The 15836-nt window shown below is 60.7% G+C and overlaps 2 protein-coding genes across 7 annotated transcripts; both read left to right on the forward strand.

Annotated features, from left to right (window-relative positions):
• SCT (secretin) lies at positions 5046-6239 on the forward strand. The gene is made up of 4 exons (XM_018043037.1): positions 5046-5138; positions 5236-5337; positions 5781-5873; positions 6078-6239. Exons 1-4 carry the CDS (start codon positions 5062-5064, stop codon positions 6190-6192), a joined length of 387 nt encoding a protein of 128 aa, XP_017898526.1. The 5' UTR covers positions 5046-5061; the 3' UTR covers positions 6193-6239.
• CDHR5 (cadherin related family member 5) lies at positions 8480-15391 on the forward strand. Of its 6 annotated transcripts, none has more exons than XM_018043027.1 (15): positions 8480-8859; positions 8969-9144; positions 9481-9531; positions 10951-11043; positions 11148-11249; positions 11331-11441; positions 11527-11694; positions 12244-12334; positions 12450-12547; positions 12640-12840; positions 12958-13071; positions 13149-13233; positions 13320-13844; positions 14360-14553; positions 14882-15391. In XM_018043027.1, exons 1-15 carry the CDS (start codon positions 8796-8798, stop codon positions 15299-15301), a joined length of 2493 nt encoding a protein of 830 aa, XP_017898516.1. In that variant the 5' UTR covers positions 8480-8795; the 3' UTR covers positions 15302-15391. The 6 variants fall into 6 exon arrangements, with proteins under 6 accessions (XP_017898516.1, XP_017898517.1, XP_017898518.1 ...); XM_018043028.1 differs by having other exon boundaries at positions 8480-8853; XM_018043029.1 differs by having other exon boundaries at positions 8481-8859; positions 13338-13844.

Below are 15836 nucleotides of genomic sequence, written 5' to 3' on the forward strand. Positions count from 1 at the left end.
TCACATCCACAGCTGGGTATTGTTTTTGCTTTGGCTCCATCCCTTCGTTCTTTCTGGAGTCATTTCTCCACTGATTTCCAGTAGCATATTGGGCACCTAATGACCTGGGGAGTTCCTCTTTTGGTATCCTGTTATTTTGCCTTTTCATACTGTTCATGGGGTTCTCAAGGCAAGAATACTGAAGTGGCTTGCCATTCCCTTCTCCAGTGGACCACGTTCTGTCAGACCTCTCCACCATGACCCGCGTGTCTGGGCCTAGAGGAGCTATCCCACGTTGAAGGTCAGGAACGGTGGCGGTAAGGAGATACCCCTCATCCAAGGTAAGGAGCAGCGGCTGTGCCTTGCTGGAGCAGCCGTGAAGAGATACCCCCACGCCCAAGGGAAGAGAAACCCAAGTAAGATGGTAGGTGTTGCAAAAGGGCCTCAGAGGGCAGACACCCTGAAACCAAACGCACAGGAAACTAGGCAATCTAACCACACCAGGACCACAGCCTTGTCTAACTCAGTGACCCTGCTTAGCTTCCAAGATCAGGCGCACTCAGGGTGGTATGGCCCTAGACAGTTGATGCAGTCTCAAAGAGTTGGACATGACTGAGTGACTGAACTGATCTCAGAAGGTCAAAAATAGCCAAGACACTCTTGAAGAAAAGCAAGGTGAATGAATTTGATCTGTCAGATATGAAGACTTATAAAAGTACTGTAATTAGGAGGGGGAATTAACGGAGGTATTGTAGCCAAAGCAGTTGGGGGGTGACAGTCGGGCAGACGGCGCGCACGGAGAGCATAGCCACGGGTCCAAGCGCATGCAGACGGCTGGTCCACGGCGGCAGCACTGAAAGACAGCAGAGAGCCACATGGCAAAAAGCAAAGCTGCGTCACCACTTAACACCAAGCACAGCGTGAATCTCAGATCTGTATCCCGAACGTAAAATAATGACGCTTTGGGAGGTAATATATGGGAGCATCTCCCATATATTATGTTGTTATTTACTCAGGAGACAAGAAATAGGGAAACATTCTGAGTTTCCTCATATTAACGTGAAGAACGTTGTCCCCCTGTGCTCACCAGTCCTAAACTATTCATAACCTTTTCTCAGTGCCTATCAGTTTCCTGCCTTAAAAGACCCTTCTTACAGCAACTGCACCCTGTAACAACCTCCCCCCGACACCCCTTCGACCTTTCCCAGCCCCTGCCCTTCCTGGCTCACGTTTGGTAACTCAGATAACTCAGCTTGGTTGGTCAGCCAGACTCCCTGACGATCTGTCGGGTAGCTGACAATCCACAGTCGTTAGCTTTTTGAGCTACATACTGAAATCCTCACAGGTGAGCTGATACAAGCTCTGAGATCTGCTCCAAAATTAAGTTGAAAAAATAAAGAAAGTCAGTAGGGGTGGGTAAGAGTGGCTGTAAGTTGTTGAAGCTGAGTAATGGTACCTGGGAGTTTGTCTACTTTTGTATGTCTTTAATTCTCTGTAAGGAGTAAAGTGATCTTTCTTTTTCTGCTCTGTGAAACGGGACGTTCGTTAAAGCCACAGAAAGGTTACAGTCTATTACACGACTTAGCGACTGAACAAGTCTGGGCCCCAGGTTCATATCCTGAAGCACTCAGTGTAGCCTAAGACACTGGCTTCTGCAGGTCTGTGAAAGAAGCGGTCACAGACCTGAAAGAAGAGTTCTCTCCAGTGCCCTCCCGCAACACTCCTAATGCAGAGCTAAGAGTCGGCGCCGTTAAACTTGCCATTTAAACCTTAGCAGTAGCAGTGTTAGCCTCTCAGTCGTGTCTAACTCTTCACAACCCCATGGACTGCAGCCTGCCAGGCTCCTCAGTCTATGGAATTCTCCAGGCAAGAACGCTGGAGTGAGTTGCCATTTCCTCCTCCAGAGGATCTTCTTGACCCAGGGATCGAACCCGGATCTCCCACATTGGACGCAGACTCTGTACTGTTTGAGTCACCAGGGAAGCTCATTTAAATCTTAGTTAAACCCCCCAAAACAGAATATTTTCGGTGATTTAGTATTCAGAGAATAAAACTGTGTCATAGTGAGATGTATTCTTAGGCCTTGACTGTGTTCCCGCCTATGTTCTACTGTGAAAAAATAAAGCTGCTTTTTCTTCCTCACAATCTTCGACCCTGTCAATTCTCTGGGGGACCAGTGCAAAGGCCTCTGTGTTCTCACTGTGGAGGGCCTGGGTTTGATCCCTGGTCAGGAACTAAGATCCAAGCCTGCCAAAAAAAAAAAAAAAGGAGGATCCTGGACCCTGAAACTGGCCATTATTGGGATCCCGCACACAGAATGATGTCTGATCTGAGGCTTTGAATAGCTATTCATGTAACCTGACTGTTTTCTGTGTGCCCGTAACAAGGACCCAGCTGGGCTTGACGTCCCGGGAAACCCTGGGGCTCTCCCTGGAATCTGTGGGTCCCACGTGGTGTTTGTCACGTAGCTTCTGTTGCAAAGTAGGGTCCAAACCAGGCCAGGCCTGAGCCGCGCCTTGCTTGCTTCTCCAGTTCCCATCAGAGGCCAGTCCACCTTATCTGCTGCATTTCAGCGTGAAGTGCTGAGCCGGCTACATGTGGGTGTGGAGGACACCGGCCAGGAGCCATCTGGAGAGAGTGCCAGCAGCAGGCACAGTGGGGCACGGCTGCTCAGATGTGACGGGGGCAGCTGGTTACAAGCTCCCCTACGACTGGCACCCGCGGGCCTGCCTGCCCCTCCTTGCCTCAGCCCCGCCCGGCTCTGCCACTCAGGCCTCGCCTCATCCTGCCTGCCCTTCCGCACTAGTGACCGCTTGGGACCTGGAGCCCCTGTGATCAGAGCAGCGTAGGACAGCGGGTGTGCCCTAAGCTGCTGCCCACTAAGCTGCTGTTTTTCAGCCGCTAAGTTGTATAACAGAGTGGACCCTTTCTGTGGGCAGCAGGAGGCAGTTCTTTGGGGCAATGGGCTTGTTCTGTATCCCGATTACGGTGGCACTCACTCTATCCAGACATGTCATACTTCATCTTTCACTGTATGTTGATTTTTTAGGAGTCAATATGCCTGCATGCTGATTTTTTTTTTAAGGTAGGAAGATCCTTCCTATGAAGAGCTGCCTGGTCAGTTAAGTGTTTGAGGTGCTAAAAAATCTGAATGAGTACTAGGGTTTTGAGTATTCTCATGAAAGTGATTAACTGGTCAATGCTGCTAAAGTTTAGGGGTTGTAATCTGCCAAATTTGTGCAAGAAGAGGCCGCAGCAGCTGTTTAAAAATACAAACACAGAAGACAATGAGATACCACGACCCATGCTCCAGTGGGGATGCGAGACTGGTGCAGCCACTTTGGAAGACCACTTGGTGGCTTTCTGCAAAGCCGAACATACTCTCACCTTGCAATCCGGCAGTCATAGCCCTTGATGTTCACCCAAAGGAGTTGAAAACTTACATCCACACGAAAACCTGTGTGTAGACGTTTACAGCAGCTTTACTCATAATTGCCAAAATCTGGAAGCAACCAAAGCAAGCCAAGATGTCCTTTAGGAGGTGAGAGTATAAATAAGCTGGTGTCTCAGACAGTGGAGTATAATTCAGCACCAAAAGGAAATGAGCTGTCAGCCCATGAAAAGACATGGAGGAAACTTAGATCTGTGTAAGAGAAAGAAGCCAGTGAGAAAAGGCCACACACACACTGTACGACTCCAACCACATGGCACTCCTGAAAAGGTGAGAAGACTCCTGAGAGTCCCCTGGGCTGCAAGGAGATCCAACCAGTCCATTCTGAAGGAGATCAGTCCTGGGTGTTCATTGGAAGGACTGATGCTGAAGCTGAAACTCCAGTACTTTGGCCACCTCATGCGAAGAGTTGACTCATTGGAAAAGACTCTGATGCTGGGAGGGATTGGGGGCAGGAGGAGGAGGGGATGACAGAGGATGAGATGGCTGGATGGCATCACTGACTCGATGGACGTGAGTCTGAGTGAACTCCGGGAGTTGGTGATGGACAGGGAGGCCTGGTGTGCTGCGATTCATGGGGTCGCAGAGTCGGACATGACTGAGCAACTGAACTGAACTGAACAGAAACAGTAAACAGGCGCTGGGGACAGAGGGAAGGACAGGCAGGTGGCGTTAAGGGGATTTTTAGGGCAGGAAAGCTCTGTGAGGTAGCGTCCACACTAGTGGATTCGTGTGATTATACATTTGTCAAAGCCCATAGAATATGTGACACCAAGATGACTAGTAACGGAAAATCCCGGATGTGGTTGGCAATAATGTGCAGCATTGGTTCATCATTTTTAACAAATGTCCTAAACGAAAGCGCCCTGTTGGTGAGCCTGGGTGTGTGTGTGTGTGAATTCGTACTTTCAGCTCGATTTTTCTGTAAACCTGAAACTGTTCTAAAAAACCAAGTCTGCGGACTACTTTTAGAATGCCCATGAAGTTTAACACAAGAGCTGCTGGTTTATAACTCCACTGATTTGATTCGCAGTTTCTGTGCCAGGATTTCAGAGGTGCTGGTTGTAGAAAGGCCGACCGAGGTAGGCTCAGGTAGGCTCAGATCTCCCGCCTGCAGAACCGCACACGAAGGCCCAGGCGCCCCAGGCCCTGGTCTCGCTCGGCCGCAGCCCTCCAGCCCCAAGCTGCCCGCAGCTCCCCGCGCCGTGCCGCGTCCGAAGACTGGGGAAAGGTCACTCGGTCCGCGGCTTCGGTGGCCTCGGCCTGAGTCCCCTCCAGGCCCTCTGGACCGCCTCATCGGGCCTCCGCTGGAGCCTCTAAGCTTCGCACAGGCCGTCCCCCTGCAGGTTCCGCCCGCCGCCCCCACCGGGGTCCCCTGGTCCCCGGGCGCCCGACCCCCGCCGGCCTGCCGAGGGGCGCCACCGCGGCGCTAGGGGCGGGCGGGCTGCCGGGGCGACAGCTGGGGGGGCGGCCCTGACCTTCCCGCGCGATCGATGGGGCGCGGCTCTGGCGGCGCGGAGCCGGGGCGGCGCTGACCCCCGCCCGCCCGCCCGCCCGCCCGGCTCCCTCTCCGGGCGCCGCTATAAAGGGGCCCGGGCCTCGCGGCTGCTCAGCCCGGTCCGGAGCGCACCATGGCTACGCTGGCCCTGCTGCTGCTGCTGCCGCCGCTGCTGCTCGGAGGCTGCGCCGCGCGCCCCGCGCCCCCCAGGTGAGCCTGCGGCCCGGGGTCTGCGCCCACTGCCCCAGCCCATCCTGCCCCCGCCCGGCCCTGACCACCCGCGGCCGCCCTCCCGTCCCCTCCGCAGGGCCCCGCGACACTCGGACGGGACGTTCACGAGCGAGCTCAGCCGCCTAAGGGACAGCGCGCGGCTGCAGCGGCTGCTGCAGGGCCTGGTGGGGAAACGCAGGTGAGGGGCGGGGTCTGGGGGCAAAAGCAGGTGAGGGGCGGGGCCTAGAGGAGAAACGTAGGTGAGGAGCGGGGTGGGGCCTGAGGGAAAGGCGGATGAGGGGCGGGGCCTGAAGGAAAGGCGGGCGAGGGCGGGGCCTGGTGGGGAAGGCGGGCGAGGGGCGGGGCCTGGAGGGAAAGGCGGGTGAGGGGCGGGGCCTGAGGGAAAGGCGGGCGAGGGGCGGGGCCTGAGGGAAAGGCGGGCGAGGGGCGGGGCCTGGAGGGCAAGGCGGGTGAGGGGCGTGGCCTGGTTGGGGAAGGCGGGGGAGGGGCTGGGCCTGGTGGGGAGCTCCGGTGAAGGGCGGGGCCTGGTGGAGAGCGCCGGTAAGGGGCTGGCGGGGGACAAGCGACGCGGTGGGGGAGCCCCCCGACTCCAGACTAATCCTGACTTGGGGTGGGGGGCAGCGAGCAGGACACAGAGAACAGCACAGCCTGGACCAAGTCTGCGGAGGGCCGGCCATGCCTGCTGTGGTCGGACGCGCCCGCCCTGCAGGCTTGGTGAGCAGCGGCCCTTCCCCATCCCTCCTCCAGCGCCTCCCTCCCTGAGGCACCCTGGGTCTCGGGCACAGCTGGACACGAGCACGGTCCGGGAGCCTGGGAAGGGGAAACTGCTGACGCCGGTGACCAGAGAGGCCTGCTGTCCCCAGGTGGGCGTGGTCTCCCGCACCAAGACCGCAACCCTTAACCCGGCTGTCTCTGCAGGGCGCCCCTGAGGCCCCCCGAGGGTCAAGCCTGGTCTTCCCAGCTGCCTCTTGCACTGAAGGCAGGGGTCATGATGTCCAAGCCGGCCGTCCCGACTGCTGAGGGGACCCGATGAGGCCCTGAGGAAAAAGGACCCTCCGGAGGGGGGCCTGGACAGAGGAGGGGGTGGGAGGAGGGGGAGGGGTTGCATCTGGCACCAATAAAGGAGGAATTCAGACCCTAGCCCCCCGAACTCTCTTTGTGCACTGCCGTCTGGTACCCTCAAAGCACCTGTGGTGTGCGGCTGTCCAGGGAGGGAGGGCCCTGTCCTCCCGAGTCTAAGATGGTGGCCACACCCAGCTGCCCTTTAAACCTGGGAAGCCAGTGGGGAGCTTCATCTGCCCACTTCCTTATCTGCTGCCAATCCCCTGGGCTCCCTGGGAGCTGGCTGCACCCCTGCCATCCACACAGCAAACATTCAGAGACCGTGGGGGGCTCACATGTCCCCCAGCTCCTTTCCCAGGGAGGCAGCAATGAGGGGGCAAGGCTGTTCTTCAGTCGCTCAGTCATGTCTGACTCTTTGCTATCCCATGGACTGCAGCACACCAGGCTTTCCTGTCCTTCACCATCTCCCAGAGTTTGCTCAAACTCATGTCCACTGAGACAGTGATGCCATCCAACCATCTCATCCTCTGTCATCCCCTTCTCCTCCTGTCTTCAATCTTTCCCAGCACCAGAGTCTTTTTTTTTTAATTTTTTTATTTTTTTTAAATTTTAAAATCTTTAATTCTTACATGCGTTCCCAAACATGAACCCCCCTCCCACCTCTCTCCCCATAACATAGAGTCTTTTCTAGTGAATCAGTTCTTTGCATCAGGTGGCCAAAGGATTGGAGCTTCAGCTTCAGCATCAGTCCTTCAATGAATATTCAGGGTTGATTTCCTTTAGGATTGACTGGTTTGACCTCCTTGCAATCCAAGGGACTCTCAAGAGTCTTCAACATCACAGTTCAAAGGCATCAATTCTTTGGCACTCAGCCTTTCTTATTTTCCAGCTCTCAGATCTGTACGTGAAAAACCATAGCTTTGCCTATATGGACCTTTGTAGGTAAAGTGACACCTCTGTTTTTCAATATGCTGTCTAGGTTTGTCATAGCTTTTCTTCCAAGGAGCAAGCGTCTTTTAATTTCATGGCCACAGTCATCGTCCAGAGTGATTTTCAAGCCCAGGAAAATAAAGTCTCTCATTCTTTCCATTGTTTCCCCATCTATTTGCCATGAAGTGGTGGGACCAAATAAGCAGGGTAACAATATACAAGCTTGACGTACTCCTTTCCCAATTTTGGACCAGTCCATTGTTCCATGTCTGGTTCTAACTTGCTTTTTGACCCGAATACAGGTTTGACAGGAAGCAGGTAAGGTGGTCTGGTATTCCCATCTCTTTAAGAACTTTTCCATAGTCCATTGTGATCTGCACAGTCAAAGGCTTTAGCGTAGTCAATAAAGCAGAAGTAGATGTTTTTCTGGAATTCTCTTGCTTTTTCTATGATCCAGTGGATGTTGGCAATTTGATCTTTGGTTCTTCTGCCTTTTCTAAATCCAGCTTGGACATCTGGAAGTTCTCGGTTCACGTGCTCTTGAAGCCTAGCAAGGGGCGAGGACAGGGCAGGGAGGCTCAGCCAAGCAGGAAGAGGTGACAGGCAGGAGACGTCTCCCAGGAGGCCACTCCCCAGTGGAAGGACCTGAGCATGACTCTTGGCCCTGTGTCCCGGCCTGCCGTCTGGCAGAGTGCCTTGACTACCTGGGGCCTGTGGGGCAGGGCCGGTGACGACAGCCCAGGAAGTGCCAGGGTTGCAGGAGGGCTTGGAGGACCAGGGGTGCCGGCAGGGCTGCTCCAGGAAGGTGTTTCAGGCCAGGAGGTGGGGAAGACTCCACCCCACGCCCCATCACAGCAGGCCCTTCTCCCCTTCTGGACCCCACCCATTGCTGTCTCCCACCTACTGAACTTAGGTGGCCAAGGAAATGGAGGCAGGATGCTTGGGGGCCTGGGCTAAGGTTCCTCACCAGGATGCCCCTCTGTTGGCACCCAGGGTGCCCCCCCCAGAGCTGCCAGCTGCTCCTGGAACACTCTGTCTCTGTCACGGTGGGCTCACCCAGCCTTGCCTGGAGGAAGCCAGCTTGTTTCTGGGACAGGCAGAGGAGTCCCTGAGACACAAATAACACAAATAACCTTTCCCTTCCAGACCTAGAGGGTTGAGTAAGGAGAGGAGGTGGGCCTGGACCTCACAGGGCTGACTCCTGGCACTGCGCCTGTGATCATTCTGGCAGAGGAGCCCAGCAGAGGGGCATTCTTCGTGGGGGTGGGGCGGGAATACGGCGAGCACAGAAGCCAGTCCCCCCCCCCCACCCGGTCCAAGCCCCGGATCCGCTGCCCCTGCCCCGCCGTGAGCTCCTCTGTCTCGGGGTCTGTGGGGTAAGCCCCGTCAGTCCCTGTACGTGGCCTGGATCTGGTCTCCCCCTCCTTGCGGTCAGAGGGGTCTGGCCGGCGGCCGACGAGGGCCCCCTTGGTGGAGGCCAGGCCTGCAGCCGGCGGTTGTCAAGGACCATAAAGTGGGGCGGCGTCTGGCGGGACGAAGGTCACCCGGGAGGAGAACGCACCAGGCAGCACCCGGGCGGCTCACCGAGTCCTGGACACCAGACGGGCTCGGACCCTCCGCGGGCCGCCCGCCGCCACCGCCCAGATGGGGACCTGGGTCCTGCTGCTCCCGCTGCTGTTTGCGGCCGAGGCCCAGGCCCAGGGTACAGGTGTGGAGGGGACGGGGGCGGGCAGGGCAGGGGGCTGGGCGGGGCGCGGGCGGGGGCTGGGCGGGGCGCGGGGGGCTGGCGGCACCGACCCTTCCTCCCCGACGTCCAGTCTGCTCCGTGGAGAAGACCTTCCTCACAGTCGAGGAGAACACGAACCCCGGGGAGCCCCTCCTGGACATCTACGTCCCCGAGGGCCAGCAGGTGACCCTTGGACCCTCGTCCACCCCTTTTGCGTTTCGGATCCAGGGGAATCAGCTGTTTCTCAACGTGACCCCGGACTATGAGGTGCGGACAGCAGACCCAGGCTGGCTGTGCCCGTGGGGGCAGCAGGGACTCCCGTGGGACCCCCCCTGGGCACTGACACTCCTCCCCAGCTCTCTGCGGATCTCTGGGTCTCAGTTTGCCCATGGGGCCTCTTGGGCCCCCTGGCTTGGCTGAGGGCCTGGTCTCGGGGGTGGGCCCCTCAGGGAGTCAAGCTGCCGGGCCCTGACGCCCGCTGGACGCAGGGCGGGGGACACAGACCCCAAGCCAGCACCTGCCGCGCTCGTCTCCTCAGCTGGGCGATGGGGACGGTCAGCGGGGCCAGCCGGTCAGGTGAGTCCCACGCCCACCCCCTCACAGGCGAACACAATGCTGGAGGCTCACCTGGAGTGCAGGAGCGGTGACTCCGCGGTGAGTGCGCCCCCAGACCCCTCCCACCAGCCCCCCCCCAGCCCACCCCTCCTGGCCTGGACCTCTGTGCTCCGCCCTGCCCGGCCGCGGTCACTCCCTGCTGACCCCGCCCGGTGGCGTGTTCAGGCGTCACCTCTGCCAGCAAGGCCACACTGCCTCCAGCAGACTGTGCCTTAAGCTCCCAACCCCAGCCCAGTGGGTCCCCCAAGCCGACCCGAGAGGCACCCCTCGCGCCAGCTCCGTGCCGCCCTCCCCGGTCCCTCCCCAGCGAATCTGCTGCCTCTGCCCCAGGCCAGGTCCTGCCCGCCCCGGGCGTCCCCCCGGGGCCCGGTCAGCAGCCTCTTCCAGCCGGTCCTTGGCTCCCCCCGAGGCCCCGCCCAGCCCAGGGCGCGGCAGGAGCAAGTCTCCAGTAGAGGGAGGCTCTCTCCAGCGGGGTCCCCGCCTCCCGAATGGAGCGAATCAAGGAGCGCGGTGCCCCGCCCCCAGCCCGCCCCCTGGGTAGACGCGGCCTCGCGGAGGCGCCCACCCTCGCGCCCCCTCCGCGCGCCAGCCGGCTCTTGGGTTTTCCCTAGTCCCGTAGGTGCCCCCAGCCGACATCACAGGGCACCACGGAGATTTCAGGATGAGCCTCTAAAAGATAAGGCTGCTTCTTAACGGCTCGCTCCCATGGTGATGCCGTCACACCGGGGAAGGCAGGGACCCCTCAGCAGTGCGACACCCCGCGTCCCCACTCCCCCGGGGCCAGAGGCGTCTGTGACAGTTTCTCGCCTGAATCGGGTCCCCAGCAAGGTCCACCTGGAGCAGCTGGCTGAGGGTCTCCTGATTCCCCCGTTTTATGTTTGAAGAGATTGGATCGTTTTTCCGTTTTCCTCACCGTGGGGCTCTGCTGGTCGCACCGCGCAGGGCCTGTGCCCTTTTCCTCCACGTCACCCGCACCTCTCTGTGCTTTTTAGTGTTAATCTTTATTTATTCACCTGCACTAGGCCTTAGTTGTGGCACACGAGGTCCTGAGCTGCCGCGTGTGGGATCTGTTAACAGTTCCCTCAAAGACAAGAAAGTGAAAGTCGGACCTCTGTGACCCCACGGACTGTATTCTCCAGGCCAGAGTACTGGAGCCTTTCCCATCTCCAGGGGATCTTCCAACCCAGGGATCGAACCCAGGTCTCCTGCATTGCGGACGGATTCTTTACCAGCTGAGCCACCAGGGACTGGGGATCAAACCCGGGCCCCCTGCGTTGGAAGCTCAGAGTCTCAGCCACCGGACCACCGGGAGTCCTGCACGTCTGTGCTTTTAAAATCACTTTCTGTTCCCTGTTTGTAATGCCTGGAGCAGGAGCCCCAGGCGGAGAGCAGTCTGGGGTGCACCCCAGCATCCAGAATGAGCTCACCCGGCCTGGCCGGACTTTCTCCCTCCCCCAGGTGACTCAGCTGAGGGTGTTTGTGTCCGTGCTGGATGTCAACGACAACCCGCCCAGGTTCCCCTATGAGACCAAGCTCTGGGAAGTGCCTGAGGTGAGCTAGAGGGGGCAGCGGCCAGTACCATCTGGGGCATCTGAAGACCGGGGTCTAAGCCTGGGGGTCAGGGTCACGGCCAGACCAGCCCCTCCGCCCCCCAGGACACTCGGGTGAACACCACCGTCGTCTCAGAGACAGAACTGGAGGCCCAGGACCAGGACAAAGACAATGTCCTTTTCTACACCCTCCAAGAGGTCACCCTGGTCAGTGCTCCCAGCTTCTTGCTCTGGGCACGCCCCCCCCGCCCCCGTGCGTCCTCCGGGCTGAGTCCCCTACCTCCCCAGGGTGCCAGCAGTTTCTTCTCCTTGGTGGGTGCGAACCGCCCAGCGCTGCGGCTGGACCAGTCACTGGACTTGGAGAGGTGGCCAAACATGACCTTCCGGCTGCTGGCCCGGGTGAGAAGGCCACTCCCGCTCACAGCCCTGCGTGCGGCCTCGGCCCCCAGCACCCGGGCCTGACTGCAGGGCGCGGCTGTTGCAGGACACACAGGAGACCGCGGAGCCCAGCCACACAGCCACAGCCACCTTGGTCCTGGAGGTGCAGCCCGTCGACCTGCGGCCCCCCTGGTTCCTGCCCTGCAGCTACTCGGATGGTCTTGTCTGCATCCATGCCCAGTACCATGGGGCTGTGCCCACCGGCCACAGACTGGTACTGAGGACCCCAAGGAGCAGCGTGGCAGGGGCGTGGGGCCTGGCTGCCAAGGGGCCGGAGTGGTTGTAATTTTCAAGGAAAAGGGAACCTTCTTTCGTAAACCAATCTTGCCCCACGCCGTGGTGGCCAGGGCCTCTGAAATGCCAGTGAGGGAACTGGGTCCAATTGTCCTCAGGGCACAGCCAGACAGCCCCCTGGGGCCCAGCAAGTGGGCAGTGAGTTTGGGGAGGATGCTGGGGAGGCTCGAGGGCCACAGAGGAGCTGGGGGGCAGCCGGGCCTGGCATGGCCACCAGGTGCGCCCTCCCATCCTTGAATGCTGCCTCTTGAGACAGACATGCATGTTCAGATTGATCCAGTGCCTCTGGGCAAACTGACTCATTAGCACCAGATCCAAGGAGCTGCAGTGGAGAGTCGTGCTGGGCGACTGGGCTGTGTCCCTGGCTGCCCACTGGTAGCGACCCCAGCCTCCTGGAGGGGCGCAGGAATGCCAAGCAGTGGCCACAGCGCCAGCCCCATGGGGTCCTCACCCCTCCTTGTTCCCACAGCCAGGCCCCCTCATCCTGCACCCTGGGCCCGTCTACGCCGTGGATGGGGACCGGGGCATCAACCAGCCCATCAAGTACAGCATCATCACTGGTGAGTGGGCAGCAGCTCCCGACTTCCCTCTCCAGGGAACACCCTGAGCCCATCCCTACGTGGGCAGACCTCAGGCCTCCAGAGGGGACCCCGCCCAAACACTCCATCCTCTCAGGAAACGAGGACAGCACGTTCTCCATCAGTGCCGACTCGGGAAACCTCACCATGACCAAGAGCATCCCCAATGCCAAGACCTTCCTTCTGGTGGTCAAGGTTGGTGCCCACACAAGGCCTTGCTCGGGCCCACAGCTACAGAACATGCAGCTCAAAGACCAGCTGGTCACTGTTGTCTCCCAAACCCCCAGGGCGAGCAGGCTGATAACGCCCAATACTCCGTGACCCAGGTCACGGTGGAGGCCCGGAATGCCAGCGGGAGCGTGCCCCACTTCACGCAGAGCCTGTATCGTGGCACTGTGGGGCTTGGCTCTGGGGCGGGCGTGGCCATCAAGGATGCAGCTGACCCTTCCCAGCCGCTGAGGATCCGGGCCCAGGACCCTGAGTTCCCAGTAGGCACCGCCTGGTCCTTTGGTCTGCCTGGCCTCCTTCTGGGCGGGGGGGTGGGCGCGAGGGTGGAGTGGTTTGCGGAGCAGCCTGGGCTCAGGACTAACTGGAGCCACGTCTAGGACCTCAACTCAGCCATCACGTATCGAATCACCAACAACTCTTACTTCCGAATGGACGGAGAAGCCGTCCTGACTGCCGCCTCGCTGGAGCACGCCGGGGTCTTCTACGCTGAGGTGAGAGGTGGGTGGCGGTCTCCGAGGGCCAGGGCTCCAGCTGGAGCCCAGGAGGGACAAGCCCCCTTCCTGCCCAGGTCGAGGCCAAGAATACAGTGAGCTCAGGCACTGCGACCACGGTCGTGGAGATTCAGGTCTCAGAACAGGAGCCCTCCCCCACAGGTGAGCCTCCCCAGGACCCCAGGTTGGCAGGGGGAGGGCCCCTTGCTGGGGGCAGTGGTGAGTCCAAGCCCTGTCCCTGGCCCCAGCACCCCCCACATCCCCAGAGACGGCAGGAACTACCAGACTCTCGAGCGGCACCACTTCAGAGGTCCCCCGGCCCCCTGAGCCCTCTCAGGGGTCCTCCACGACCAGCTCTGGAGGAGACACGGGCCTGCAGCCTTCCTCAGGCACCACTCTGAGGTCACTGGCCTCCTCCACGCCTTCGGGGCCCCCCAGTGTGGGAACCAGCCCCTTCCCTTCAGCAGCCTCACCCAGCCGGGGCTCAGCAACCAGACCCTCAAGTGGCCCCACTTCGGAAGCTCCCCAACCCCCTGAGCCCTCTCAGGGGTCCTCCACGACCAGCTCTGGGGGGGACACTGGCCCACACCCCTCCCCAGGCACCACTCTGAGGCCACCAGCCTCCTCCACGCCTGCGCCTGCGGGGACCCCTAGTGTGGGGACCGGCCCCTCCCCCCCAGCAGCCTCACCCAGTGGGGGCTCAGCACAGACCTCGAAACCAGGCGCCTCTCCGCCGACGTCCCTTGGGTCCAGCAGGAACACCTGGACGCCAGGTAGCACCCCCATTACCCTTGAGTCACCCTCAGGCTCCCTGACTCATGACTGGGTCATCACAGTGGGGCACGGTTGATTCCAGGTCAGCCCAGCACAACCACGAAACCCCAAGGGAGGTCTGTTCCGGTCTGGGGGAGAGACAGGTCCTAAGGGTGCCAGGAGTTAAAACTGGGGAAGGTGTGGGGGTTGGGGCAGAGCCCAGATTTGGGGTTCAGTGACCCCCCTAGTTCCCAGGGTCATGCAGTCCACAGGCCCCGTGCTGCCCGCATTCCTTGCTGGAATAGTGGCCCCCTCGGCCTCCCACTTGGAACTGGTGGGCACTGACGCCCCCTCTCCGCCCTCTCCAGCAGCCTGGCCTATTGGGCTCCCTGTGGGGAATCAGTGTACCCACCCCTGGGAACCGCGGCCCTTGGTGCCAGGCCTGGCCTGCTCTCGGTGTCCTGAGCTTCCCGCAGTTCAGCCTAGGAGTGCTTGGGATGTGAGAGTAAGTGGGCAGCAGTCACATTGCCCGCAGGGACATCTGAAACAGCCCGAACAGAAGGCAGGCCAGACGGGGGCCAGGCTGGGGCCCGGCGCTTCTCGGAGGCAGAGATGGCGGCACTGGGCGGGGTGCTGAGCGCACTGCTCCTCCTGGCTCTGGCTGCCCTCACGGTCCTGGTCTACAAGCTCTACGGCCACCGACTCGTGTGCGGCTTTGGCCGAGCACTGGTGAGGCTCGGCGTGGGGGCAGGAGCTGCTCGCTGGGGGGCCCCGAGAGGGGTTGCAGGGTCAGAGAGCAGCCGGAGACGCGGGGTGGTGGAGAGGGAGCAGGATGGAGGGCCGGGCAGCGTGAGGCAGCGGGCAGCGTGGGAGACGGAGGGAGGCTGGTGGTCAGCGTGGGAGATGGGGCGCAGAGGCGAGGAGAGTGGGGTGGGGATGCCACAAAGACTAGGGAGCAGCACGGAGGGGCAGAGCGCCCGGCCCCCCAGTGTCGGGGGGGCAGGGTGGCCGAGCCCAGCTGGCCGCTGGCTGACTGCCGGCTCCTGCCCACCCCCAGAAGTCCCAGCCTCAAGGGTTTGACAACCAGGCTTTCCTCAACGACTCGGACGACGCCAACTGGGTGCCGGCGCCTAGCCCTTCACCCAGCCACGCCCTGCCGGCTCCCCAGGAGCCCAAGCCCCCGGAGCCCGCGCCACCCAGCCCTGAGACCCCGAGTCGGCTCCCAGAGGCCCCTGCCAAGGGCGCGGACGGGGGCAGCCCGGCGGCCGTGAGGTCCATCCTGACCAAGGAGCGGCGGCTTGAGGGCGGCTACAAGGCCGTGTGGTTCGGAGAGGACATCGGCGCCGAGGCCGACGTGGTGGTTCTCAACACGCCCGCCTCGGAAGTGGGCGGCGCTGGCGACTCTGGCAGCGAGGGCAGCGGCGACGAGGCTGCGGATGCCCAGGACGTGCTTGGTACCGACTCCATCCACTTCTAATGCCGCCTCCCCCGGAGTCGGGACCCCGAGAGTCGGCTCGGTGGCTGTCCCCACACTCGACGGCGCAGAATAAAATAACATTTTCGGTTCTGTGGGGACGTCTGCTGGCCGCCAGGGGAGCTGTGGGAGCCGCGAGGGGCGGGCGGTCTGGGCACTGCTTTGAGCTCTCGGCGCCGTTTCCCGGAAACCACCTGCTGCGCGAGGGGCTTCCCAGGGTTGGTGCCAGCTGGTGGCCAGGAAGTTCCTCTCCTGGTCTGACCGCGGCCGCCTCGACATGGAGATTCTTCGTCTGGGGGAAGCTGAGGAGCCACTTGGCCAGAAGCCCCCCTCAGGGACTCGTGTGGGAGGGCGTGGGCCCCGGGACCGCCCCGAGGGTCACACTGCTGCCCCTGTGGGCCGCAGGGAGGGCAGTAAGCGCTCTGGGGCTCTCGCGGAGGCACCCGGTCCAGGTGGCTGGACTGATTGGCGGTGGGGGGTGTGGCCCAGAACGACGGTGGCCACGAGCCTAGTGCGGCACGTGGGGCTGGTGGGTGCA

Source organism: Capra hircus, chromosome 29 (genome assembly GCF_001704415.2).
Source record: "Capra hircus breed San Clemente chromosome 29, ASM170441v1, whole genome shotgun sequence".
In the NCBI taxonomy this organism is placed as follows: domain Eukaryota; kingdom Metazoa; phylum Chordata; class Mammalia; order Artiodactyla; family Bovidae; genus Capra; species Capra hircus.

Bases quoted from the DNA above. Each gene is read 5' to 3' on its own strand.
- SCT (XM_018043037.1), top strand. From the start codon at position 5,062: ATGGCTACGCTGGCCCTGCTGCTGCTGCTGCCGCCGCTGCTGCTCGGA. The intron at 5,139-5,235 runs GTGAGCCTGCGG...TCCCCTCCGCAG, and splicing joins GCGCGCCCCGCGCCCCCCAG to GGCCCCGCGACACTCGGACG. The intron at 5,874-6,077 runs GTGAGCAGCGGC...CTGTCTCTGCAG, and splicing joins GCGCCCGCCCTGCAGGCTTG to GGCGCCCCTGAGGCCCCCCG.
- CDHR5 (XM_018043027.1), top strand. From the start codon at position 8,796: ATGGGGACCTGGGTCCTGCTGCTCCCGCTGCTGTTTGCGGCCGAGGCC. The intron at 11,250-11,330 runs GTCAGTGCTCCC...CTACCTCCCCAG, and splicing joins CCCTCCAAGAGGTCACCCTG to GGTGCCAGCAGTTTCTTCTC. The intron at 11,442-11,526 runs GTGAGAAGGCCA...CGGCTGTTGCAG, and splicing joins CCTTCCGGCTGCTGGCCCGG to GACACACAGGAGACCGCGGA.